The 26492-nt window shown below is 57.2% G+C and overlaps 2 protein-coding genes across 3 annotated transcripts; both read left to right on the top strand.

The window, feature by feature from the left end:
• Positions 1-179: 179 nt before the first annotated feature.
• Positions 180-15287, top strand: PRX (periaxin). 2 transcript variants are annotated; one of them, XM_043899170.1, is made up of 7 exons: positions 180-223; positions 4360-4403; positions 4487-4585; positions 4725-4853; positions 7126-7282; positions 10509-10705; positions 11312-15287. In XM_043899170.1, the coding sequence occupies exons 4-7, from the start codon at positions 4827-4829 to the stop codon at positions 15068-15070; spliced, it is 4140 nt and encodes a 1379-aa protein (XP_043755105.1). In that variant the 5' UTR covers positions 180-223; positions 4360-4403; positions 4487-4585; positions 4725-4826; the 3' UTR covers positions 15071-15287. The 2 variants fall into 2 exon arrangements, with proteins under 2 accessions (XP_043755105.1, XP_043755106.1); XM_043899171.1 differs by lacking the exons at positions 180-223; positions 4360-4403; positions 4487-4585; positions 4725-4853; positions 10509-10705 and having other exon boundaries at positions 7144-7282.
• A 3001-nt stretch (positions 15288-18288) lies between these two features.
• Positions 18289-26120, top strand: HIPK4 (homeodomain interacting protein kinase 4). Its single transcript, XM_043899187.1, has 4 exons — positions 18289-19034; positions 23326-23682; positions 24510-25358; positions 25941-26120. The coding sequence occupies exons 1-4, from the start codon at positions 18570-18572 to the stop codon at positions 26118-26120; spliced, it is 1851 nt and encodes a 616-aa protein (XP_043755122.1). The 5' UTR covers positions 18289-18569.
• The last annotated feature ends 372 nt before the right edge of the window (positions 26121-26492 follow it).

Genomic DNA, 26492 nt, shown 5'->3' with positions numbered 1-26492 from the left:
GGCTTCTCCTCTGTGGCTCCCACCCCCTGGCGGGTGGATGTAGCTGGGAGAAGGGGATGTTTGTTTCCCCACCACCCACCCCCTGGTGATGTCATGCCTCGGCAGCCAATGGCTGGGGTCTCCCCCTCCTCCCCCTCCCCACTCCTTTTCCCCCCCAGCCTGGGACCGGGGCTGAGCAGACTGACCGGACCTGGGAGCTCTCGAGGTGTCTGGAGGCCTAGTGGTAAGAGATCAGCCAGCCAATTCCCATCCTGGCCAAGCTAAGAAGCTGTGGGAATGAGACCCAGGATCCTGGGAGGGGCTGAGAGGGTGCCTGGGGCTCAGGAAGCTGCAAGGTGTAGGAGTTAAAGGTACAGACTTTGAAACCAGACCCTGGGTTCAAATCCCAATGTTCTCTTCTTTCTGGCTGTGTCGCTTTGGGCAAGATACTGCATTCGTTGGGCCTCTGCTTTCTCATCTCTAAAGTGGGCTGATGGGACTTCCCCGGTGGTCCAGTCTTCCCGTGCTTCCACCGCAGGGGCACAGGTTCCATCCTCGCTGGGGAAGTTCCACCTATCTCAAAGCGCAGCCAAGAAAAAGCCGGAGGGGAGGGGTGCGGCTGATGGAGGCCACCTCATAGGGCTGACAGGAGAGTAAATGAGTTGCTGCTTATAAAGAGCTGGGGCTGGATGCTGAGGGTGGGACAGGCTTTTGGTCCCTGGAATAGAGTGCTGGGGAGGCAGTGCTGATCTTGTTGGTTGGAGGCTGGTACCCAAGCTAGATCTTGTTCCTCACCCAAAGTCCCTCTTCGGTAGGGAAGAAAGTGGGGCCACTGTGGGCAAAGGCTGGTTACGAGACACTTTAAGATACTCAGCCCCCTGCCTCCCACACACAATTGCCTTCAGAGACTAGTTTCTATTACTTGAGCTCTTATACTGGATACTCGCAATATTCTAAGCACCTGCTGTTATCTCATAATTCCTCAAAGCCACTGTTACTGGCTCCATTTTACAGAGGAAGAAACTGAGGCCCTGAGAGGTGAAATTCAAACTTTGCCCCAGTATTCAAACGCAAGGAGTGCTGGAGCTGAGCCTAAACGAGGCACCCGGAGGACACTGCCGGAATGCCTCCCCCTCCGCATCACTAGATGGCCTCAGACGATATCTGGGGGCCTGGATGAGTCAGGTCAACCCCCCACTCCCACTGCAAGGGTTCCAGGTCACTCTGGTCTTTGGGGTGGCTGAGGCTCTGAGTGGGGAGAATTCTTAACTGACATTGGTGCCAGGCATGGAGGGGGGGGAAGAAGGTACAGTGAGGCAAAGCTGGGGGCTTCCTCAGCAGGCCCAAAGCTCAGCTGAAGGGCTCAGGGTACAAATGACACCCTGAAGGGCAGGAGTGACATCTTAAATGAGCATCTGAGTTGTGACTTCCCCAGGGACGTGTTGTTAGGATTTAATGAGCTCAGGCAGGGAAGAATCTTTGCACATAGTGAATGCTCAAGAAAGGGGATTCTCAGAATTCTGGAAGCTCAGGAATGGATCAGGGCAGTGCCACAGGAACTACTCAAGAAATAGGCCGTTAGCCTCTGGAGAGTCCTGCCTAGCCTTGATTCCCCAGGGAAGCCCCATTAGAGCTTCCCCTAACACAGGTCAGGCCCGCCTCCAGGCACCACCCTACCCCTCCTTCCCCTGCCTAGTGGGACAGCCAGAGCTGGGAACAGAGAGTGCCCGGGGTTCTGGGGTGGCGGGGGGGCTTCCTTCCGAGGCTGCTCCCACCCCATCCCACCCCGGGAGCTGGGTACGTGGCTCAGGAAGGGCACAGTTGGGCTAAATATAACCTGGCCTGGGCAGCCGTCCCGGGCAGGGATGGAGAAGCTGGGCACTCTCTCTCTTGCCCCCACCCTGGCTGGGTTTCCGGTGCCAGCTTCTGGGTGTGACCTTCTCTGGCTTGTCCTGGACAGGGCGCTTGTGGCCCTGGAGATCCTCCCCTCCGTCTCCACCATCTCCTGCAAGTACCAGGCTTCTCTCACCCACAGCTCAGGACACCACCTTGTATCAGGGACTCAGAGTTAGCTTTTCAGACCGGGGTTCAAGTCCCAACTCCATCACTGTGATATCCCACCCATCTCTGTCTCTCTTTTTTTTTTGGCCGTGCCCCGTGGCTTGTGAATGGGATTCCCCTATGGCTCAGTGGTAAAGAATCTGTCCACCAATGCAGGAGCTGCAGGAGACACAGGTTCGACCCCTGAGTCAGGAAGATCCCCTGGAGGAAGAAATGGCAACCCACTCCAGTATTCTTGCCTGGAGAATCCCATGGACAGAGGAGCCTGGCGAGCTACCATCCATGGGATTGCAAAGTTAGCTATGTCTTAGCGACTAAACAACAACAATGTGGCTTGTGGGATCTTTGTTCCCTGACCAGGGATTAAATCTGGGCCCTGGCACTGAAAGTGCCAAGTCCTAACCACTGGATGGCCAGGGAACTCCCTGTGATAGCCCATCTCTTAACCCTCATTTACTCATCAGTAAAGTGGGGTACCATGAGGCCACAGCCATAAAGTGTCTGCCTGGCCCAGTGCTGGCACTGAGTCACTCTAAAAATGCGTTTCTGGCACCCTTGATCCCCTCTGCCAGCCCAGCTTCTACCTCAACTGTTTTGCTGTCTAGGCCTCCTCCAGTGTTCACAGTCACCAGTGCAAGTTAAGGTGCAGAGTTGGGGGTCAAGGGCACAGGTCCTAACTGTGTGACCCCAGGCAGGTCACTTTCCCTCTCTGAGCCTCAGTTTCCGACCCTAAAATAGCCTCCACATCCAGAGTGATTCCAAGGCCTAAGGGGGCCAGCATAAGGCCCAGTCGAGAGGAAAATAACCTGGATGTGGGAGTCAAGCCTACTGGGAGGGGCTGGGGGTTCACAGGGGAGGCCAGAGAGGGACATGGAGACCGGGACCCCCTCGGAGAGCCAGAGAAGAGCCTTCTGACACCGGGGCAGAGGGCGGGGAGGCAGCCAGTGGAGTGGATACAGCTGGAGCATGAGGGGGGTCTCTGTGTGCTCTCTCTCGGCCAGTGGTGGGCTATGAAGGGCCTTTGTGTGGCTGGGGGTGGGTGGGCAGGGGTGGAATGTGACTGGGCACAGCAGATGGGCCATTGTTTGAGGGAATGTGCCTCGTGAGGCCTGACCTTTCCCTGTGGAGTGGGGGTTGGGTTGGCATGCCAGGTGGGGGCCAGGAGGACAAGGCCAGGGTTGGCGGCTTGGAGGAGCGGGACAGGATCCATCTCCCTTTCCTCCAGAAGGGCCTGTCAGCAGAGACCCCAGCTCTGCCTCTTTCTCGCTGGGCCGGGTGACTTTGAATAAGGTTCTTGGCCTCTCTCTGGGTTAGGGTTTTCTGCAGTGAGGTGGGAAGTGAAGGTCTTAGCCTAGGGCTGGCGAAGAGTAACCACACAGTGCCCATTAGTTACTGGCATCTGTAGAAGCAGCTGGAGCTCTCAGACAAGTTAAAGTCCCGGCTAGGCCATTTGTGACTCAGGTGAGTCACTTTCCTTCTCCCAGTCTCAGACGTCTTCTCTGTAACAAGCTCAATAATTTTATTTTTTTGGCCACACTCTTCAGCATGTGGGACCGTAGTTCTCTGGCCAGGGATCGAACCTGTGCCCCCTGCATTGGAAGTGCACTGGAAGTCCACCAAACCACCATGCCCATGCCCAATAACTGTATTGCTCTCACCAGGGTGTTCTGAAGTCCACACACGCTGACCCCCACGGGATATTCGAAACAAGATCAGGACCACAGGAAGTTCTTAGTGATAATCATGGCAAGTGCTTATGAAGTAGCTCCCAGGTGCCCAGCACTGTATATTTACAAATACACGTGACCCTCTAACTAGCCCTGGGAGGTAGGTGCTCTCATTCTCCCCATTTTATAGATGGGGAACCTGAAGCACAGAGAGGTGAGGTGATTTGCCTACGGGGAGTACATTGCAGTAGAGGTGAAGGTTGTACAGTGAATTTGGCCCCCTTGGTCAGCCAAGGTGGTTGACATTGGGGTGGTACTGTCAGAAAGGCCTAGGAGTCATTCCTGGCTATACTACTGCTTCTTGTCCAGCCGCATTACCTTGGATAAAGGTTTTTGGAGCCTCAGGTTCCCCACCTGCACTTTGGGGACAGAGCACCCTTTCTTTTCCCCAAGCCATGCAGCAGGGTGTGAAATCTTAGTTTCCCAAGCAGGGACGAAACCCTTGCCCCCTGCAGTGGAAGTGTAGAGTCCTAACCACTGGACCACCAGGGAACCCGTGGGGATAGAATAATGACAGAGTGCAGGAAGGGTCCAACACTCAGGAATCATCAGTAGGGTCAGCCGACAGTAATGCTCACGTTATTCTTCTTAGAGCCCCGGACCCAGAAGGCTCAAGGAGCTGGAGGTGACCCTGAGGTGAGCACTGGCTGATGCCACATGCCCCTCCTTGCCCTTTCCTGGCCTGCCTGGAGCCTCCTGACCTGGTCTCTCCCTGGCAGGCAGCAAGACCCCAGAGGAAAGGCGCGAGCCCCGCAGACGACTGTGTGCTACCCCGGGCGGGGCTCCTGTTAGGAGGGGGTGCTTGTGCACAGGCAGCGGTGAGAGGACATCTCAGATTGGGGCGGGGGTGGGGCCCTTCTCCCCGTCTCATACCCACCCTGACCTCTCCCTTTAAGCCCAGCCTTCTCCCCACATCTTCCCCTGGATGGCCTCAAGCCTGCATCCCTGATCCCGCAGGCTCAGAGGCAGCTGCTCCATGCAGAACTGAAGCTGGTCCTGCAGCAGAAGGGAGAGAGGAAACCAGAGGAGCCGGGGGCCCAGGGGACTTCCAGCAGCGCCATGGAGGCCAGAAGCCGGAGTGCCGAGGTGAGCACCCTTCAAAGGGGACCTGAGGGGCCCTGGTGGGGGGCACTGACTAGGGTGGCACTGAGGCACTTCTTGGCTTCTCTGCCTCAGTCTTCCCATCTGTGAAATGGAGACAGCAACAGAGACTGTTATAGGTCACTGTGAGGGAAAGAGAAATTAACATTCATGATGTGCTTAACACAGTACCTGACACAGACTAAGATTCTAAGAAGCTAATTCATTGAGCATGGTGGTGCTTTAGTCACTAAGTTGTGTCCGACTCTTGCAACCTCATGGACTGTAACCACCAGACTCCTCTGTTCATGGGATTTCCTAGTCAAGAATACTGGAGTGGGTTGCAATTCCCTTCTCCAGGGGATCTTTCCGACCCAGGAATTGAACCCATGTCTCCTACATTGCAGGTGAATTCTTTACTGAATGAGCTACAAGGGATAGGATCATTCTGGAATTCTATTAATAGTAAACTAAAGAAAATAGAGTAGAAAGCCTCTTCATTAGAAGAGGCAGAATGGTGCAGGGGTTAAAGACATGGGCTTTGGACCTATGGGCTTACATCCCAGTCCTACCACTCCAGCCTTACAACCTTGAACAGACGACCTGAACTTTCAAACCCTCAGTTTCGCCATCATTGAAATGGGGCAATGGTCTCCATCTCTGAGGCTGCTGAGGACTCACACTTGTGTCATTTGCCCGGGGCCTGGTACCTAGCCTCCTTGAATGTGAATGGCTTTCACTGTCATGGAGACAGAGCAGTAGCACTGACTGCATCCTACTGGATGCCAAGCACACAGTGGGTCTCCCTTTATAGCAGCCAAGCTGAGGCTGAGGGGTGGCAGGCACGGGGTAACATGGACAGAGGTCACTGCCTACAGGACAGCTTATGGGCTCTGAGGTGACACCCCCGAGGCTGAGGCCCCATCACTGAACTGGCTGTGTAGCATTAGGCAGTCACTTCACTTCTCTGGACCTTTGTGTCCTACTCTGTCACTGCCCAAGCTGTGTGGAGTATGAAATGAGACACCACACATAAAATACTTGGCCCAGGGCCTAAGGATGATGGTGATGGTCATGCTTTTCCCTGTTGCCCCTACCACAACTCTTCCTACCCCTTCTCACCATGTTCTGCCCAGCGCTTTAGTCCTGGGGCCACTGCTGTGGAGCATCTGGGCAAATTTGCTTTCCCCTCTCCAAGTCCTGGGCTCAGTTCTGGGCTCAACGCCAGTCTGTACCAGCCTCAAGACTCTGCCCATTGCAGCATTCCCTCACATCTCTGTTGCTTCAGGTCTCAGTTCACAATCAGAGATTCCTTCCGTATACCCATGTTACCCAACTTTACAGTAGGGAAATGGGCCCAGAGAGGGCACAGTTCTCCTCTAGAGACACACAGCAGAGTGCATTCCTGGACGGGTTGTGAAACTGAGGTCTTTCACTGTCTCTTCTGGGAAGCCTGGATGTGGATCCCACAGTGCACTGCTGGGCCAGGGCCAGGTCAGCACCATTTACAGTAAATACCAGGCATACCACGTCTGCCAGTCCACCCCTCCTTACCCACGCACTGCCGCTCTTCACTAGATTCCCTCTCCAATGGGCGTTATGCAGGGCTTGGGGGTCACAGAGTACACAATAGAACAGTCACACATATCAAGCCTTCAAGGAGGCCAGGCCCACCCCCACCCCTTCATACCGCACCCTTTCTTCGGGACCCCATCCTCAATTCCACCCCTCTTCTGCCGTTGTTAAAGCCCCTCCCCATAATTCAAGCCCGTCCATAGACTACGGGTCCCTTCCGCGCCTCCACGGATACACTCTAACCACACCCCTTTCCTCTCCGTGGCCGCTCCTCTCCGGCCACTGTCCTCTATCTGGTCGCGCTCCAACCCCTAACCCCGCCTCCGGACTGACCACGCCCCCTGTCAAACAGCCCCGCCCTCACCATCAGGCCCGCCTCTCAGTTGCAACTCAGGTTCCCTCTGGCCGTCCCTCCTCTATGATACCGCTCCTCGCCCCGCCTCTCCCGACTGCGGCCTTCGGGGCTCCCCCAGGCCAGTGAACCGGGAGACCCACTGAACTCTTCCGTGGGTCTCAGCGAGCCGCCCTTGCGTTCACTTAAAGGGGAGATGCCGGCGAGGGTGGGCCCACACGACCGGCTTGAGCCCCGCCTGGGCGCCTGTGCCCTGAGGACCCGGTTAAGAGCTGCTTTTAAGCGCGATGGCGGGCTCTGGGCGAGGTCCGGCCCCAGCGCCCCATGGAGACCCCTCGCCGCTCTCCACAGGAGCTGAGGCGGGCGGAGTTGGTGGAGATCATCGTGGAGACAGAGGCGCAGACCGGGGTCAGCGGCATCAACGTAGCGGGAGGCGGCAAGGAGGGAATCTTCGTCCGCGACCTGCGTGAGGACTCGCCAGCGGCCAGGAACCTCAGCCTGCAGGAAGGTGGGCGGGGCGCGGGCATGGGGCGGGGCCTTCCTGCGGGGGCGGGAATCTGCCGGGGGCCGGGAGGCGGGGTTAAGGGCTAGGGGCCGGGCTTTGTGTGTCTTGTCAGTTTTGCGGTTGCTCAGATACCGGCTCTGGAGGTTCATTGTCTCCCAAATCTGCAGTTAACTATGCTGTGATCTTTCTGTGCCTCGGTTTTCTCACCTCTAAAATGGGACTTACTCTAGTACATACCTCATATGGTTATTATGTGGACTAAATGAGTCAGTATTTGAAAACACAGCATGTAACTAAGTGGCACATGGTAAGCACTATATAAGTGCTAGTTATAGTTTGGTTGTTGGGGCTGAAGAAAAGAGGCGGAGTTAACAACTTGGAGGGAGTGGCGAAGAGAGCTTAGTAAGGGATATTTTAAGTAACATGGATGAAGCTGATGATTTATTCATGCAACAACTATTTACTGAGTGCCTTCTATTTCCAGATGTTATTCTGGGTGCTTGGGCTACTGCTGTGAACAAAACAGACAACACTCTCTGCACCTATGAAGCTTACCTTCTAGTGAGGAGAGACATGTTTAAGCAAAATCTGTAAAATACATAGTACATTATGTATAAATAATTTATGGAAACATAATGTAAAATACATGGTACATTAGAAGGCCGTGCATGCTTATGGAAGCTAGGAAGGAAGCTACATTTTTAAATAGGATGAACCAGGAAGGGCAGAAAGGCCTGAAGGAGGTGAGGGAATGAGCTCTGTGGCCATCTGGAAAAGCATTCCAGGCAGAGAGAACCAGTGCAACTGCCCCAAGATGGGAGAGTGCCTGGTTTGTTGGAGGAACAGTAAGGAAGCCAGTGTGAATGGAGCAGAGTTAGTGAAGAGTAGAGTAAGAAATGAGGCCAGAGAGGGAAGAGAAGGGGCAGTTTTTTGAGGGCTTTAGGGACCATGGGGAGGATGTTGATTTTTAATCAGAAGTTGTGAGTGAAGAAAGAACATGAATTGACCAAACTGAAATGCTGTATTAGCAGTAGACTGTAGGGGGCAGGATGGGGAGCAGGAAAAAAGGCTCCCGTGATTATCCAGGTAAGAGACTGGTGATTTGTTGTTCAGTCGCCAGGGAAAGGAATAAACAGGGAGTTTGGAGTCAACACGTACACAGTGCTATACTTAAAATATTAATAGATAACAAAAAAGGACCTACTTTATAGTACAGGGAACTGACTCTTTGTGACCTCATGGATGTGAGAGCCGACTCATTGGAAAAGACCCTGATGCTGGGAAAGATTGAAGGCAAAAGGAGAAGGGGACAGCAGAGGATGAGATGGTTAGATAGCATCACTAACTCAATGGACATGGATTCGAGCAAACTCTGGGAGTTAGTGGAGGACAGGGATTGGTGATACTTGGGGCCAAAACAGTGTTATTGGAGGTGAAGACAGGGTTTGGATTCTGGATATAATCTGAAGGAAGATTCTTCTGGACTGAATATGGGGTTGTTGGAAAGAGAGGGGTCAAGGATGTGTCTAGGAATTCTTGACCTGAGAATGGAGTTGGTAGTCCCACAAATGGGAAACCCTCGGGCTGGAGCTCATTTGGAGAAAGACCGGCAGTACAATTTGGACCTGTCAAATGAGAGCTGGACAGCAAGGCGGAGATGTGAAGGGATATGTGAATCTAGGATGGATGTGGGAAGTGCTGGGCTGGAGAGACACAGTTGGGAGTTGTCAGTATATTTATGACCTTTAAACTCCTGAATCTGGGTGAGCTTCCCTAAGGGATAAGTAGTATGGAGAAGAGGAGAGGTCCAAGGCCTGAGCTGGCTCTCTGGGACTCTGTGTTTTTAAGAGGTCTGAGAGATGGGAGGAATCATCCCTGGAGGCTGAGAAGAAGCCCCCAGCGAGGTTCCAGAGGGTTGGGCACCCTGGAAGCCAAGCAAGGCAAGTGGATGAAAGAGAGAGTGAAGCTGGATCTCAAGCAGGGGTTTAAGTGGATGAAGTCTGGGACTTTACTGCTGGACTTAGCTACACAGAGGTCACTGTGTGAGACCTTGAGAGACCATTTCGAGGCTCTGGGAGGGGGGTGTCAAAAGTGTGATTGGAGAAGTGAAAATAACGCAGTCAGACAACTCCATGAATTGTGCCGTTAAAGTGAACAGATAAGTGGGGCAGAAGTTCCAGAAAGAGTGAGGTCAAGACAACGTTCCTTTAAAAAAAAAAAGAAATTATTTTTGGCTGTGCTGAGTCTTCGTTGCTTTTTGAGGGCTTTCTCTATAGTTGCAGCAACTGTGGGCTACTCTTCATTGCGGTATGTGGGCCTCTAGTTGCAGTGGCTTCTGTTGCAAAGCACAGGCCGTAGGCGCAAGGGCTTCAGTAGTTGCAGCACATGGACTCAGTAGTTGTGGTACAGGGGCTTAGTTGTTCCCAGCCTTGTGGAATCTTCCTGGACCAGGGATTGAACCCGTGTCCCCTGCATTGGCAGGCCAGTTCTTATCCACTGAGCCACCAGGGAAGTCCAAGACAACCTTTCTTATGGGAGAAAGAGTGATATGTTCTTTGCTGATGACAATAATGTAGAAGGACAAATTGATGATGATGTAGGGAGCACGGGGAGAATTGCTGGAGTGTGTCCCTGAAAAGGTGGTGGAGAGATTGACCCGAGCTAGGAGTGGGGTTGGTTTATCCCTAGGACAGATGGAGAGTAGAGAAAATCGCCACTGGACCAGGGAGGGGGGTGAGTAATTGGGTGCGGGCGTCTGGAAGTTTTCTTCTGACTCTGTTTCTCAGTAAATGAAAGCAAAATCAGTGTTTGAAGTGTGAGGTTCGGGGAGGGGCGTAGAAAGGGGAGAGGTGCTGCGAATGGGCTTGGATTTGCTCTAAGGGAGGCAGGGCTAAAGCCTAGGCCGTGGCTTTCTCTAAGTGTCAGAACCTCAAACACGGAGGAACTTTGCGTTTCAGTATCCTGTGCTCTTGGAGAAGGGCATGGCAACCCACTCCAGCATTCTTGCCTGGAGAATCCCATGGGCTGAGGAGCCTGGCGGGCTAGAGTCTGTAGCGTCGTAAAGAGGCGGACACAACTGAAGCGATCTAGCACGCACTGCACGCGGGTATAGGCGGGGCTAAAAGTTGGGGCGGCGCCCGGCTGCACTGGCTCCAGGGAAGTGGGCGGGACCAGGCCTGGGCGGGGCGGGAAGATGCCCACGCCCTGCCCACCTCCACCTGGCCTACAGGGGACCAGCTGCTGAGCGCCAGAGTGTTCTTTGAGAATTTCAAGTACGAGGACGCGCTCCGTCTGCTGCAATGCGCCGAGCCTTACAAGGTCTCCTTCTGCCTGAAGCGCACTGTACCCACCGGGGACCTGGCGCTACGGCCCGGGACCGTGGCCGGCTACGAGATCAAGGGCCCGCGGGCCAAGGTGGCCAAGCTGGTACGCGTGCTTAGCCCGGCCCCGGCCCTGGACTGCCCCAGCGATCCTGTCTCTGCGCCGTGAGCCCCACTGCCCTACACCCGTGGGCCAGACTTGCCCTCTGTCTCGTCACTAACCCAGCGCTAATCCCATCCACTGCCTCCTGTTCTCTGCCCCTCAACTCCTCCCTGGGGAGGGGGACCCACCCACCCAAACCAGGATCCTCACCCACCAGGGGTCCTGAACCAGAGAAGCCAGGTTCAGTCAAGCCTAAGGGTGGCTCGCTTACTGCTGAGTGACCCTGGAGGAACTTCTTTACCTCCTTGGGCCTCAGTTTCCCCATCTCTAAAGTGAGGGTATTGGGGAAAATGGTAGATGAGGAGCCAGAAGTCTTGGGTCACAGTTTATACATCCCTGGTGATGCACTGTAAGAGTCCAGATTAAAGTCTTTGCCTTCCTGGGCTGTCATGGTGACATGACAGGCAGGAAGTGGGGATGGTGCTTTGGAGACAAGATGCTCCATCCAACACGTACCCATACTGGTAAAATGATCGCATCGGGCTTCCCCCTGTCCACCCCAGGCCTCCCACTGTCCCACCGCCTCCTGCCTCTCTCCTCTCTCCCCAGAACATCCAGAGTCTGTCCCCTGTGAAGAAGAAGAAGATGGTGATGCCCGGGGCCCTGGGGGCCCCTGCAGACTTGGCCCCTGTTGACGTCGAATTCTCCTTTCCCAAGTTCTCCCGTCTTCGTCGAGGCCTCAAAGCCGAGGCTGTCGAGGGTCCTGTCCCAGCTGCCCCCACCCGCCGGCGCCTCCAGCTGCCTCGGCTACGGGTCCGAGAAGTGGCCGAAGAGGCCCAGGTAGCCAGGCTGGCCGCCGCTGCTCCTCCCCCCCGGAAGGCCAAAGCAGAGGCCGAGGTGGCAGCAGGACCCCGTTTCACGGCTCCCCAGGTGGAGCTGGTTGGGCCCCGGCTGCCAGGTGCCGAGGTGGGTGTCCCCCAGGTCCCAGCCCCCAAGGGGGAGGCAGCCCCTGCAGCAGAGGCCGTCAGCGGCTTTGCCCTCCACCTGCCAACCCTTGGGCTGGGAGCCCCAGCTGCCCCTGCCGTGGAGCCTGCGGCTGTAGGGATCCAGGTCCCCCAAGTGGAGCTGCCCTCCTTGCCCTCACTACCTGCTCTGCCCACACTTCCCTGCCTGGAGACCCGGGAAGGGGCTGTGGCAGTGACGGTGCCCACCCTGGACATAGCAGCGCCTACAGTGGGGGTGGACCTGGCCTTGCCTGGTGCAGAGGTGGAACCCCGAGGCGAGGCGCCGGAGGTGGCCCTGAAGATGCCCCGCCTCAGTTTTCCCCGCTTTGGGGCCCGAGCAAAGGAAGCTGCTGAAGCCAAGGTGAAGGGGCCCAAGCTTCGAATGCCCACCTTCGGGCTCTCTCTCCTGGAGCCCCGGCCTGCTGCCCCCGAAGCCCCTGAGAGCAAGCTGAAGCTGCCCACCATCAAGATGCCCTCCTTTGGCATCGGGGTCTCGCCGCCGGAGGTCAAGGTGCCCAAGGGGCCTGAGGTGAAGCTCCCCAAGGTCCCAGAGGTCAAGCTCCCCAAAATGCCCGAGCCAGTCCTTCCAGAGGTGCGACTCCCAGAGGTGGAACTCCCGAAGGTGTCAGAGATGAAGCTTCCGAAGGTGCCAGAGATGGCCGTGCCCGAGGTGAGACTTCCAGAGGTGCAGCTGCCAAAAGTCCCGGAGATGAAGCTGCCAAAGGTGCCGGAGATGGCCGTGCCCGAAGTGCGTCTCCCAGAAGTGCAGCTGCCGAAAGTCCCGGAGATGAAACTCCCCGAGGTGAAGCTCCCGAAGGTGCCAGAGATGGCCGTGCCGGAAGTGCGTCTCCCAGAAGTGCAGCTGCCGAAAGTCCCGGAGATGATGCTGCCGAAGGTGCCCGAGGTGATATGCCCAGAGATGAAGCTGCCGAAGGTGCCCGAGGTGATATGCCCGGAAATGAAACTCCCGAAGGTGCCGGAGATGGCCGTGCCAGAAGTGCGACTCCCAGAGGTGCAGCTGCCGAAAGTCCCCGAGGTGAAACTCCCTGAGGTGAAACTCCCCGAGGTGAAGCTCCCGAAGGTGCCTGAGATGGCCGTGCCGGAAGTGCGTCTCCCAGAGGTGCAGCTGCCGAAAGTCTCGGAGATGAAGGTCCCTGACGTCAAACTCCCCGAGGTGAAGCTCCCGGAGATAAAACTCCCCAAGGTGCCGGAAATGGTCGTGCCCGACGTTCACCTCCCGGAAGTGCATCTGCCAAAGGTGTCGGAGATGCGGCTGCCAGAAGTGCAGGCGCCGAAGGTCCCAGAGGTGCATCTGCCGAAGGCACCAGAAGTGAAGCTGCCCAAGGCTCCGGAGGTGCAGCTAAAAGCTGCCAGGGTAGAGGAGGCAGAGGGCATGGACTTTGGCTTCAAGATGCCCAAGATGACCTTGCCCAAGCTAGGGAGGGCGGAGTCCCCATCTCGGGGCAAGCCGGGTGAGGCAGGTGCTGAGGTCTCGGGGAAGCTGGTGACACTTCCCTGTCTGCAGCCAGAGGTGGGCAGTGAGGCTCGTGTGGGTGTCCCCTCTCTCACACTGCCCTCGGTGGAGCTAGACCTGCCAGGGGCTCTTGGCCTTGAGGGACAGGCTGCTGCTGAAGTGGGCAAAGGGGAGCAGGCAGAAGCAGCTGGGGTCGGGGAAGTGGCCTTCCGGTTGCCTTCCGTGGAGATCGTCACCCCACAGCTTCCCACACTGGAGGAAGGGCAGGCAGAGGTGACAGAGGCGAAAGTCAAGCCCTCCTCCAAGTTCTCCCTGCCCAAGTTTGGACTCTCAGGGCCAAAGGTGACCAAGGCAGAGGCTGAGGGGGCCGGACGAGCTGCCAAGCTGAAGGTGTCCAAGTTCGCCATCTCACTCCCCAGGGCTCGGGTGGGGACTGAGGTGGAGGCCAAGGGTATGGAGGAGGCAGGTCTGCTACCCGCCCTCGACCTGTCCATCCCGCAGCTAAGCCTGGATTCCCATCTGCCCACAGGCAAGGCAGAGGTTGCCGGGGCCGATATCAAGCTCAAGGGGCCCAGGTTCGGCCTGCCCAAGTTTGGGGTCAGGGGCCGGGACACTGAGGCGGGAGAACTAGTGCCAGGGACGGCTGAGTTGGAGGGCAAGAGCAAGGGTTGGGATGGGAAGGTGAAGATGCCCAAGCTGAAGATGCCCTCCTTTGGGCTGGCTCGAGGGAAGGAAGCAGACATCTCGGGTGGGCGAGTCAGCCCCCGGGAAAAGTCAGAGTCCACAGCTGTGCAGCTTAAGATCCCCGAGGTGGAATTGGTTGCTCTGGGGGCCCAGGAGGAGGGGCGGGTAGAGGAGGAGGCAGCTGGTGGCCGAGGACGGCTCGCAGGCCTGCAAGTGTCCCCAGCCAAGCAGGTGGGCACTGAGGCCCAGGACGGGGGGCTGAGGATGCCACTGGGCATCTCCCTGCCCCAGGTGGAGCTCACCGGCTTTAGGGAGGCCACCCCGGGCCAGCAGGCTGAGAGTTCGGCCCCTCCAGCAGAGGGCACAGCAGGCTACAGAGTCCACATGCCTCAAGTGACCTTGGCTCTACCTGGAGCCCAGGCGGCGGGTGGCGAGCTGTTGGTGGGCGAAGGTGTCTTCAAGATGCCTGCTGTGACAGTGCCCCAGCTTGAGCTGGATGTGGGGCTGAGCCGAGAGGTGCAGGATGGGGAGGCCGCCACCAGTGAGGGTGGGCTGAAGCTGAAGGTGCCTATGCTGGGGGCTAGAGCTGGGGCCGGGGCTGATGGGCCAAGCGACCAGTCTGCAGGGGCAGAGCGCACCTTCCACCTCTCCCTGCCCGACGTGGAGCTCTCCCCGCCCGCCGTGGGCACCCACGCTGAGTACCAGGTGGCAGAGGGCGAGGGAGATGCCGGACACAAGCTCAAGGTGCGGCTGCCCCGGTTTGGCCTGGCACGGGCCAAGGAGGGGGCTGAGGAAGGTGAGAAGGCCAAGAGCCCGAAACTCAAGCTGCCCCGCGTGGGCTTCAGCCAGAGCGAGGCGGTCAGTGGAGAAGGCTCCCCCAGCCCTGAGGAGGAGGACGCGGAGGGCGGCAGGGAAGGGGCCTCCGGGCGCCGAGGTCGCGTCCGAGTTCGCTTGCCCCGTGTGGGCCTGGCTGCCCCTTCCAAGGCCTCCCGGGGGCAGGAGGGTGAGGCGGCGCCCAAGTCTCCCAGTGGGGAGAAGTCACCCAAGTTCCGCTTCCCCCGGGTGTCCCTAAGCCCCAAGGCCCGGGGCGGGAGCGGGGACCAGGATGAGGGTGGATTCCGGGTGCGGCTGCCCAGTGTGGGGTTTTCCGAGACGGGCCCTCCAGGCTCCACGAGGATGGAGGGGGCTCAGGCTGCTGTCATCTGAAAACCCCTGAGCAGAAGGAGACCCCCGCCCCCGCCCCATCTCATCTTTCCCATCCCCCACCCCTTGTTCTGTGTGTGAGATAACTAGCACTAACCCTCAGAAGGCTGGGAGGTGGGCGGCTGACCGGGGCAGGGCCGGGGTGGCCGTGCCCAGCTCTTTGGCAGGAGTGCCCATGCCTTGCCAAGCCATGTGAATAAAATAATCCAGAGGTGGCTCTGTGTGTGGTCTCTGTGTGCTTGCGTTGCGGGGGTGGAGTGTGGGGGTGGGGTGGGGTGGGGTGGTACAGAGAAAGGAGTCCCTTGAGGTCTGGCCTGAAGGGGTCCCGCGTGCAGGGAGACAGCCCAGAGTCCGGAAGGCCTTGGTGTGGGCCTGGTGGGAGGGGGGCTGTCCTAGTCCTTAAAAATTCCCAGGGGCCTCTGAGCTGGGGAAGTGCCCCAGCAGAGCCCAGGGACCCCTGTGCTGGAGACTCTGCGTGTCCTGCGGGGGCCACTCCTGCCAGGACAACCCCAGGAGCCCTAAGGGCAGAAAACGCTTGCTACCCCCTGCCCTCTGCTGGCAGCCTCCCCACCTCGGAGAGCACTCCTGCACCCTTGCTCTCCCTTTCCGGTCCAGCTGGTTTGACTACCCGGTCCACCCCTGCCCTACCCAGGAAGGCCTCTCCCGGTCCCCTCTGCAAGCTCCCGGGTTCAGAGCCTCCACCCCAAGACACCTTAGGACTAAGTCCCAGGACTATCAGCCCTTAGTGGGGCTGGGCCTCGGCTCCCAGGGACCCCTCCCCACTCAGGATCTAAGCCCCCAACCAGGGTCCCCATTTCACTGGGATGCCCCAGGTAAGCTGTCCAGGTGGGACTCTGCTGATGATGCCGCTAAAACTGCCACCCCACTCTCGTCACGTCTCCACCCTCCCATCCTAGAGAAAGAAGGGCTGTGCCTTTGAGTTGTCCCAGCGAGGGTGCGTGTGTGCCTGCTGTCACTCGGTCGCGTCCGACCCTTTGCAAACCCATGGACTGTAGCCCACCACGCTCCTCTGTCCATGGGATTCTCCAGGCAAGTATACTGGAGCAGGTTGCCATTTCCTCCTCCAGGGGATCTTCCCGACCCAGGGGTCAAACCAGTGTCTCCTGCATTGGCAAGTGGATTCTTAACCTCTAGTGCCACCTCGGAAGCCCTGGGCTGTCCCAGTCTCCTCACGTAATCCATCACCTTCTTCCTTCAAGCTGACACCCCATCACATGCTGCTTCTTCAATCCCCACCAAACGTGGCAAGAGATAGCTATGTTCCTGGTGCACACCCCTTGCCCAGCCCCCTAGCATCTGGGGGCTCTCCTCCCACCACTGTTGACTGTCAGTGTCCTCAGGCCATGGCCACGTTCGGGGCTTCCTCTGTCTTCTGTGTCCTGACTTCTCAGGATTCCTTCCTCTTTCCTGAATGCTCTCTTCTCCCTCCCACCTCCTCTGTCTCCCTCAGGCCCCTTGGGTCATCAGGGCTCCTCCCAGGCGCTCATCCACCTCCTCACCCTCCCTGGGCCCCGTTACCCTTCCCCCGGCTTCCACTCCTCACCTCTGTGCTGACAATTCCCAAAGTCTCTCCTGGGTCCACGTGGGCCTCCGGTGCCTGTCTGCATCTCTGCACACCTTCCCAGGCGTCTCCTGGACATTAGGAGGCAGTGTCTGGTGGTTCAGAGCTTGGCTCTAGAGCAGACTGCTCAGGGTCAATGCCTGCCTCTGGCACCCACCTGGGTGACCTTGGGTGTTTTTTAAACTTCTTTTGGCCTCTATTTTTTCTTCTATAAAATGGGGGTATTAAGTTGCATACTGGAGGGACTTCCCTGGTGGTCCAGTGGTTAAGACTCTGCACTCCCAATGCAGGGGCCTGAGTTCTATCCCTGCTCAAGGAACAAGCTCCTGCATGTCACAGCTAAGATCCAGTACAGCCAAATAAATTTAAAAAAAGATGCATATTGTGGGAAATTCCCTGGTGGCCTAGAGATGAGGGTTCTGGGCTTTCATTGCTGTGCCTTGAGTTCAATCTCTGGTTAGGGAGCTGAGATCCCATAAGCCAGGCAGCATGACAAAACACACACATACACACAGATATATGTACGTGTGTATGTGTGTGTGTGTGTATAGTGTAAGGATCGGATAAGGCTTCTAAAGCATTCAATGTGTGTTTTAATGTTACAGTGTTGAATTTCCTAATGTCCGCTCCCCCCAGACTGCCAGTCCATGTTTCTTTCCCATTGTTATCCCCACCACAGCTGTGGGCCCTGTCCTGCACGGCTCCCTCCTTTGCCCATAACCGCCCAGTCCCATGGCCTGTCCTCCTGGCCTTCTGAGTGTCCCACCCACCTGCCTCCCACTCCTCTGCCACCTGGACTCTGCTGCAGGCTGGGGGCTTCACTCTTGCCCCCTCCAATCCACTCTTCTTCACACAGTAGCTTTCTAACACTCAAAATCTGACCCTGGGGAGTTCCCTGATGGCCTAGTGGTTAGGATTTGTCTCTGTCACTGCTGTGGCCTGGATCTGATCCCTGGTCGGGGAACTGAGATCCTACAAGCTACGAGGCCAAAATTTAAAAATAAGTAACTAAATAAATAAAATTTTCAACCTGCCTTCCTCATTCAAAGTCCTTCTGTGGCTCCCCAGGGTCTTCAGTTGTTGTTGTCTAGTCGCCAAGTCATGTCCAACTCTTTTGTGACCCCATGGACTGTAGCCCGCCAGGCTCCTCTGTTCATGGGATTTCCCAGGCAAGAATGCTAGAGTGGGTTGCCATTCCCTTGTCCAGGGGATCTTCCCAACCCAGGGGTGGAACCCACTTCTCTTGCATTGGCAGGCGGATTACTTACCAGAGCCACTGGGGAAGCCCAGTGCTCTCAGAACAAGGTCCAGACTCCTTAGCCTGGTACTCAAGATCCTTTGCAACCTGGCCTCACTTTATTAATGCTGCCCCCTCCCTGGGGCAGCCACAGGCAGGAGCAGATTTTTCTGAGCACAGACACACACATCCCCCAGCTTGGGAAGCCTGCAGCTCCTCTGTTTAGGAATGTCCCATTGCTCTCTGCCCAAGGCCCACGTTCAGGCTCCCTTCTCCATCGACCCTTCACCTCTCCAGCCACTCCAGGGTTCCGCCCCTGGGTGGGGGAGGGGGGCCCTACCTGCCTCCCCACCCCCCCCCATTCCAGCCAGGGGCTCAGGTCTCCAACAACAGAACCGGAGCCACTCAGCAACGCTGGAACCCATTCGGGGGGGCCTGGGGCCCCTCGTCCCAAGCCGGGAGGGCTTTGGGGGAGGGGTGCGGCCCCTGGCAGACTCGCTGTGTGGCCCAGGGGTCTGGGGGTTGCCAGGGAGGTGGGGGCGAACCTTGCAGGGCAAGGCACGAGTGCGGTCCTCTTTCCCCCACTGGGGGGGCCTCAGGGCCAGTGTGGGGGCAGGAGGCCTTGGAGGCAGAGCCCGTGGAACGGGGGTGGCGGCAGGGCGGCGTCCGGAGGCAGGTGCACCATGGCCACCATCCAGTCAGAGACTGACTGCTATGACATCATCGAGGTGCTGGGCAAGGGCACCTTCGGGGAGGTGGCCAAGGGCTGGCGGCGAAGCACGGGCGAGATGGTGGCCATCAAGATCCTGAAGAACGACGCCTACCGCAACCGGATCATCAAGAACGAGCTGAAGCTGCTGCGCTGCATGCGGGGCCTGGACCCCGAGGAGGCCCACGTCATCCGCTTCCTCGAGTTCTTCCACGACGCCCTCAAGTTCTACCTGGTCTTCGAGCTGCTGGAGCAAAACCTGTTCGAATTCCAGAAGGAGAACAACTTCGCGCCCCTCCCCGCCCGCCACATCCGCACGGTCACCCTGCAGGTACTCCGGGCCCTGGCCAGGCTCAAGGAACTCGCCATCATCCACGCTGATCTCAAGCCTGAGAACATCATGCTGGTGGACCAGACCCGCTGTCCGTTCAGGGTCAAGGTGAGCGTGGCCATCCCTGGGCAGCAGGCCCCCTGCTCCTGTTCTCACCCGGCTTCCCCCAGCCCTGGGGTCTCTGCCTGACTCTTGAGGTCTCCCTGGGTCCCACCTCCCGCCCTGAGGTCTCTCCCTCCTTGTCCACGATGGTTCTCCCCGCCTCCTGGCTCTGAAATTCCTCTCTCCCCCATCCCAGTCCTGACACTATCTCCCTGACAGTCCTGAGGTCTCCCCATCCTTGCTCCATTCTTAGCTCAGCTCCTCTGGCCTGGTCCCATCCCTGCGATGTTCTAGTGAGGGAGACAGTGAAAGTGAAAGTGTTAGTCACTCAGTCATGTCCGACTCTTTGGGACCCCATGGACTGTAGCCTGCCAGGCTCCTCTGTCCATAGGATTTTCCAGGCAAGAATACTGGAGTGGGTTGCCATTTCCTTCTCCAGAGGATCTTCCCAACCCAGGGATTGAATCTGGGTCTCCTGCATTGCAGGCAGATTCTTTCCCATCTGAATTCTAGCGGGGGAGATAGAGTCTCCATGACAAATGAGCAGAATAAGATATGTGAATGAGAAGGAGACAAGATGAAATTGGGAGGAGGATGTGGGGTGGTGATGAGTGAAACTCTAGGTTCTGTGGTTAGGGAGGCCTCCCTGAGAAGGTGACATTTGAGGGATGTTTTGAAAGAAGGAGGGAGCTGTGTTGACATCTGGGGGAAAGCATCTGGGTAGAAGGAGCAGCCAGCGCAAAGGCCCTGAGGCAGGAGTAAGTATATGAAAGTGTGAAACTGAAGGTGTTTATCGCTTCTCGGCCTTTTGGCTAAGATCAAGTGTAAAATGTCGCTCAGTCATGTCTGACTCTTTGTGACCCCATGGACTGTGGCCTGCCAATCTCCCTTGTCCATAGGATATTTTCAGGCAAGAATACTGGAGGGGGTTGCCATATCCTTCTCCAGGGGATCTTCCCAACCCAGGGATTGAACCCGGGTCTCTTGCATTGCAGGCAGATTCTTTACCATCTTATATATAAATGCACATGTACAAAAGTGTGTGTGTTGGAGGAGCAGTGGGGAGCCCAGCGTGGCTGGAGCAGAGTGACTGAGGGGAAGAGGGAGGAAACGAGACCAGGGAGGGGGTGGGGCGGGGCATTCAGGGCCTTGTGGGCCTCAGGGAGGACTTGGGTTTTATTCGGATTACGGATTACCGTGGAAGCACCAGAGGATCCTGGGGGCTGAGGAGGGGTGTAGTCTAATGCAGGTGCTCACGGGCTCCCTCTGGCTGCAGGAGGGGAACTGACTGAGGTGCTGGAGCAGAAAGAGAGAGGGTGTGACTGCCCCCGGTCCAGGTGGATGGGGTCGTGGGAGGAAGAGATGTGTCTGGAGGGGGCGGGGTGGGGGGGTGGGGAGTTCCGGGTAGATTTTGTTTCTTTGGGCTCAGCTGGCGGGAATCTTAGTTCCCTGACCAGGGATTGAACCTGGGCTCGGCCCTGAAAGCAGAGAGTCCTAACCACTGGACCACTAGGGAAGTCCCTCTGGCTAGATTTTACTTTATTTAATTTTATTTTTTCCTCTGGGTAGATTTTAGAACAGGTTATTTTATGACAGAAACCAACACAACATTGTAAAGCAGTTTTCCACCAATTAAAAACATTATTTAAAAAAAAAGATTTTAGAACAGGACTTGCTGGTAAATCTGATGTGATGTGTGAGAGAGGAAGTGAGGGAGGCTGAAAGCCTGTTGGCCTGAGTGACTGGAAGGACAGTGGCAGGATCCTTCTTCGTGAATTTGTTCATCAGCAAACATTTTCTGAGTGCCTGCTCTGGGCCTGACCCTGTGCTGGGCACACAGGTACCTCCTCTGAACTGTCACGGGTCCTTGGACTCCCCCATCCCCATTCTGACTCTTCTGTCTGATTACAGGTTTGTTACTCTCTGATGATGGGTCTGAACTAAGAGCCTTGCGAGGGCAGGGCCAGGGGCATTTTGGTCACTTCTGTGTCTTCAGCATCTACCAGCATAGCACCTTTGTGGAGTCAGTGCTAAATGAACGTCAGAGACACAGGGAGATACAGACACAGGAAAAGGCAGATCATTCTGCCCCAACAGATGGAGGGAGAGAGACCCAAAGGAGGAGAGATTCCCACAGATACAGCAGGAGACAAACAGGACAGAGCCACAACACCTGGTCTGTGTTGGCACCCCTGCCTCATTTGTGGAATGAGTGAATGAATGAATGAACTCCATGAAGGCTGACTGAATGATCGGGGTCATCCAGACTTTCTGGGATTCAGGCCTTAGCAGTCTGTGTTCAGAGGCCAGATCAATAACCATTTGGTAACACTGCCTTCTGCAGATAGAAGGTAAGGGATGGCTGAATGAAAAGCAGAGTAACTCAGGGAGGGAAACTGAGGGAGAAACTGAGATACAGTTACAGAGATTCAGAGTAAAAATGGCAGATGGCTTCCCCAGAGGCATGGCAAGACACAAGCGTTTTCAGTCATTCATAACATGACTTAGACAGGTGTTCGTTGAGCACCTGTATGATCCAAGGGCCGGTGTAGGGTGTCAGCAATGCTTGATGGTGAAAGAAGAGGACCTGGGTTTCAGGGTGGTGTCCTTCTAGTGGGTCAGAGAGAGACAGAGATGAGAGATACAGACAAGCAATTAGGAGGCAAAGAAAAGAGAGAGACACCAACCCAACAAGAGGCAGAAAGAATGACAGGGATAAAAAAGTCAATTCATACATTCATTCACTCTCTCCTGAGCCCCTACCATGTGCCAGGCACTGTTCCAGCCATCTAGGGATGTGGCAGTGAATAGATAAAATCCTTGCCCTCGTGGGACTGATGTCCTCGTTGGATAGAAAAGCAATGACCTCCATACAAAAGTAAAATGCATGGTATGTGAAATGGTGTTAAGAGCTATGGAGAGCGACTTCCCTGGTGGCCCAGTGGCTAAGACTCCTGGTCAGGGAACTAGATCTCACATGCCACAACTAAAAGACTTCCTGTGCTGCAACTAAGACCTGATTCAGCATCCCCCCAAAAAAAGGGTTATGGAGAAAAACAGAGGGTTAGGGAGGTGATTGTGGCTTCCAAGGTGGGGCTAGTGGTAAAGAACTCTCCTGCCAATGCAGGAGACATGAGATTAGGGTTCATTTCTTAGGTTGGGAAGATCCCCTGGAGGAGGGCATGGCAGCCCACTCCAACATTCTTGCCTGGAGAATCCCACGGACAGAGGAGCCTGGCGCACTACAGACCATGGGAGTCGCAGAGAGTCAGACATGACTGAGCGACTTAGCACACACACAGGGAGGTGGGTGAGAAGGGTGCGGTGTGCTGGTTTTGATAGGATGGTCAGCAGAGGGCTCCCTGAGAAGGTGACATTTAAATAAAGACTTCACTTGATCTGAGCTCAAAAAAATAAATAAATAAATAAAGACTTGAGGTGAGGGAGGGAGCCACGTGGACATCCAGAGGAAGAGCAATCCAGGCCGAGGGAACAGCCAGTGTAAAGGCCCTGAGCCGTGAGTGCATCTGGGTTGTTCAAGGATTGCAGGAGGCTGGTGTGGCTGGTGCTGCGTGACCACGGGGAGGGGACGAGGCAGATTGTCGGAGTCTTGAGGGCCAAGGGATGAAGGCTTCGGCTCTTACCACAGGATGTGGTAAAGCCGCAGGAAGATTCTGAGTAGGAGAGTGACGTGATCTGACTCAGGTGGTCACAGATCCTTGGGGCTGCCTGGGAGAATCAGGTTGGAGGGCTGGCAGGGCAGGGCAAGGCAGGGGTGGGCAGGGGAGGAACAGGGAGGCCAGCAAGGCGGTCCTGATGTTAGTCTCGTGTGTTAGTCGCTTAGTTGTGTCCGATTATTTTGCGACCCCACAGACTGTTGCCTGTCAGGTTCCTCTGTCCATGGAATTCTCCAGGCAAGAATACTGGAGTAGGTCGCCACTTCCTTCTCCATTTTCTTCTACAGTAGCCTAGGCGGGGGATGAAGGAAGACAGGACCAGGGTGGGGGCTGAGAATGGGACGCAGAGTGAGCAGAACAGAAAGTGGGTGGAGTCAGGAAGATTTGCTGATGGACAAGGCATGGGGGAGAGAGAAAGAGACAGAGGTGAACCCCCAGGGGCAGACGTTCTAGTGGAGAGAAACAAGAGTTCTAGAGACCAGCACACAGACCAGAAACATGGGCTGGAGGAGACAGGGACATAGATTCAGAGGTGCAGCAGCAGGCAGTCACGTGGCAGATGCAGAAGGACCCCACCGAGAGACACTGCCCCTGCCCACCTGCCTCCCTCCTCCCGCCAGGTGATCGACTTCGGCTCGGCCAGCATATTCAGCGAGGTGCGTTACGTCAAGGAACCCTACATCCAGTCCCGCTTCTACCGGGCCCCCGAGATTCTACTGGGACTGCCCTTCTGCGAGAAGGTGGACGTGTGGTCCCTGGGCTGCGTCATGGCTGAGCTGCACCTGGGCTGGCCCCTCTACCCAGGCAACAACGAGTACGACCAGGTGCGTTACATCTGTGAGACGCAGGGCCTGCCCAAGCCCCACCTGCTGCATGCCGCCCGCAAGGCCCACCACTTCTTCAAGCGCAACCCGCACCCCGACGCCGCCAACCCCTGGCAGCTGAAGTCCTCAGCTGACTACCTGGCTGAGACCAAGGTAGGGGGGGCAGGTGGGGATGAGGGCAGTCAGTGTGGAGGGGGAGCTGCTGCACCCAGAAGAAAAAAAAATCTAGGTTAGATCTCAGAAAGGGCTGGAAGCTTGGGAGTTGTTACAGCAAGATGGATCTGAGTGAGACCCCGGGTGGGACTGGAAGTCAGGGCAGCCACCTCTGCAGCCAGGCTCTTCAGAGTTGTGCGGCAACAGTCTGGATGAGACAGCAGACAGGACTGGAAGTCTGGGCCAGGTGTGGAAGCTGTCACATCAAGAGAGGGGTCTGGGTGAGACCAAAGGTGGGACTGAAGTACCCGGCAGACCTTAATAACCCCTGGGAGAATGGTCTGGGCTTGACTCGTTAGAGGCCTGAGGGCTGGGATCAGACGTGGGGATCAGCTGTGGCAGCCAGAGGGGTCAGCATTTGATTCCAAAGGAGGCAGCCCTTCTGCTCGCTGCTGGCAGGGACTGCACCCATGGCTCAGGGAAGGACTGGAGGGCTGGGGTGAGAGCCAGCTCGGGTCAGTGAGAGTCCTGGGTCAAACAGGAGGACCAGAGGTCATGGTCAGCAGGCGGGGTCTGGATGAGATTAGAAGGGGCCTCATGGTAGGGAGCAGGTGTGACCTTCCCAGCAGTACGAGAGCACCAGGTCAGATCCCGGGCAGGACTGGAAGTCAGGGTTCCCGTGTGCAGACTTCATAGCCACGAGAGAGCTCTGGGCCAGACTGGAGGGCCGACTGGAAACTAGGGTGGGGGGTCCGACGTGGGCCCCACAGCAGGAGTGGCTGGGGCCGGAACTCCATACCCACCCTGCCCCACCCGGTGTCCACCAGGTGCGCCCACTGGAGCGCCGTAAGTACATGCTCAAGTCGCTGGACCAGATTGAGACGGTGAACGGTGTCGGGGTGGCCAGTCGGCTGACCTTCCCGGACCGCGAGGTGCTGGCGGAGCACGCCGATCTCAGGAGCATGGTGGAGCTGATCAAGCGCATGCTGACCTGGGAGTCGCACGAACGGATCAGCCCCAGCGCCGCCCTGCGCCACCCCTTCGTGTCCATGCAGCAGCTCCGCAGCGCCCACGAGACCACCCGCTATTACCAGCTCTCTCTGCGTAGCTGCCGCTTGTCCCTGCAGGTGGAGGGAAAGCCACCCACGTCGGTCTTGGCCGCCGCGGAAGACGGGCCCCCCTACTACCGTCTGGCCGAGGAGGCGGTGGCCATGGGCCTGGGCAGCACGGGGGGCAGCGAGCCCTTCTTCCGAGAGGACAAGGCCCCGGGCATGCAGAGGGCCATCGATCAGCTGGACGACCTGAGCCTGCAGGAGGCGGGGCGCGGGCTCTGGGGCGAGACCCGGGCCGACGTGATCCCCGACGTGCTGGCCCCGCTCAAGGCTGCCGCCGCCGGCCGCCGGCTGCCCGAGTCCAGCCCCGAGCCCATCCTGGCCTACTACGGCAGCCGCCTGGTGGGCCGCCACAAGATCCGCAAGCCACCGGCAGGCTCCAAGTCTGACTCCAACTTCAGCAACCTGATCCGGCTGAGCCAGGCCTCACCTGAGGACGACGCCCCGCGCAGGGCCAGTGGCTGGGCGGAAGGAGAGCGCCTTGGGGCCTCTGCCGAGCCGCCGGTCATCCCTCAGCGCGATGGGGATGGGCCGGACATCAAGGACATGACCATGGATGCTGAGGTGAGCTGGGGGGTGGGTGGGGGGCGACCAGGGTGCAGGTGGTCCTGGGGTTGGGGCACAGGGAACCAGCCTGGCCTCCCACACATCTGAGTGGCCTGTAGTTGGCTCAGGGTCCAGCACACACTACTAGCCCACCCTCGGGATGTGATGAGGCTCAGCAAACACTAAGACACTCATGTGACAAGGTTCAGCAAACACAAACCCATATTCAGGCCGTGTAAAGACTCAGAACATCATAATCCACATGTGGGAACTGATAAAGGCCCAGGACCCTGAACAAGACCGTACTGCAGCTCACCCACCCGCAGAAAGATGGGACAGAGGCTCAGCAAACACTCCTTCAGGACACATTAAGGTCTCAGCAAACACTCCTTCAGGACGCATTAAGGTCTAAGCACACACCATTTAAGCCTCCAAAATGTCGAGAGGGTTCAGAATGTACAAAATTGTCCTCAGGAAGTCACAAGGAAGCAGTTGGGACCAAAGGAGTCCACGAGTGGGCAGGCTGGCTGTTTCCAGGGCGGAGGTGGGACGTGGGAGGGGGCTTCCTGGGTGATGCCCATCTCTGCTCCTCCCCGACAGAGTCCAGGCCCTGAGCTCTTCGACCCCAACAGCTGTCCTGGGGAATGGCTGAGTGAGCCAGACTGGACCCTGGAGGGCCTCAGGGGGCCGCGGGCTCAGGGGCTCCCCCCACGCCACACCCACCCACATGGTCCACCCCGGGCCACCAGCTTTCTGCAGCACGTCGGCGGGCACCACTGATGGGTGACCCCACCCCTGCCCATCGCTGGGGGCTGCGCTGATGGGGCTGGCAACCCCCTCCTCAGAGCCATCCCCTGAACCGACAGATTATTCTTACAGAAAGATAGTTATCCAGAAATTCCCCATTTCCCCCCACCCCGCCGCCCACGGTGCATGTCTGCACACACACCCCGAACAGAAGGGTTTCGGGGTCTGACCTGTGGCCCCCTGGGCCAGAGGGATGCAAGAATGGGGGGCTGCACCCCACTGGCCCTGAGCACGCCCTTGGCCCTGCTGCCTCTGTTTATTTCAATAAAGAACTGTTCAGCAGTACTGCCCCATGCCTGTGCTCCTTGCCTGAGGCCTGAACTGGCATGGGGGGCAAGGTTCAGG

Source organism: Cervus elaphus, chromosome 4, assembly GCF_910594005.1.
Source record: "Cervus elaphus chromosome 4, mCerEla1.1, whole genome shotgun sequence".
NCBI classification, from domain to species: domain Eukaryota; kingdom Metazoa; phylum Chordata; class Mammalia; order Artiodactyla; family Cervidae; genus Cervus; species Cervus elaphus.
This window is presented reverse-complemented; position numbering and strand designations above follow the sequence as displayed.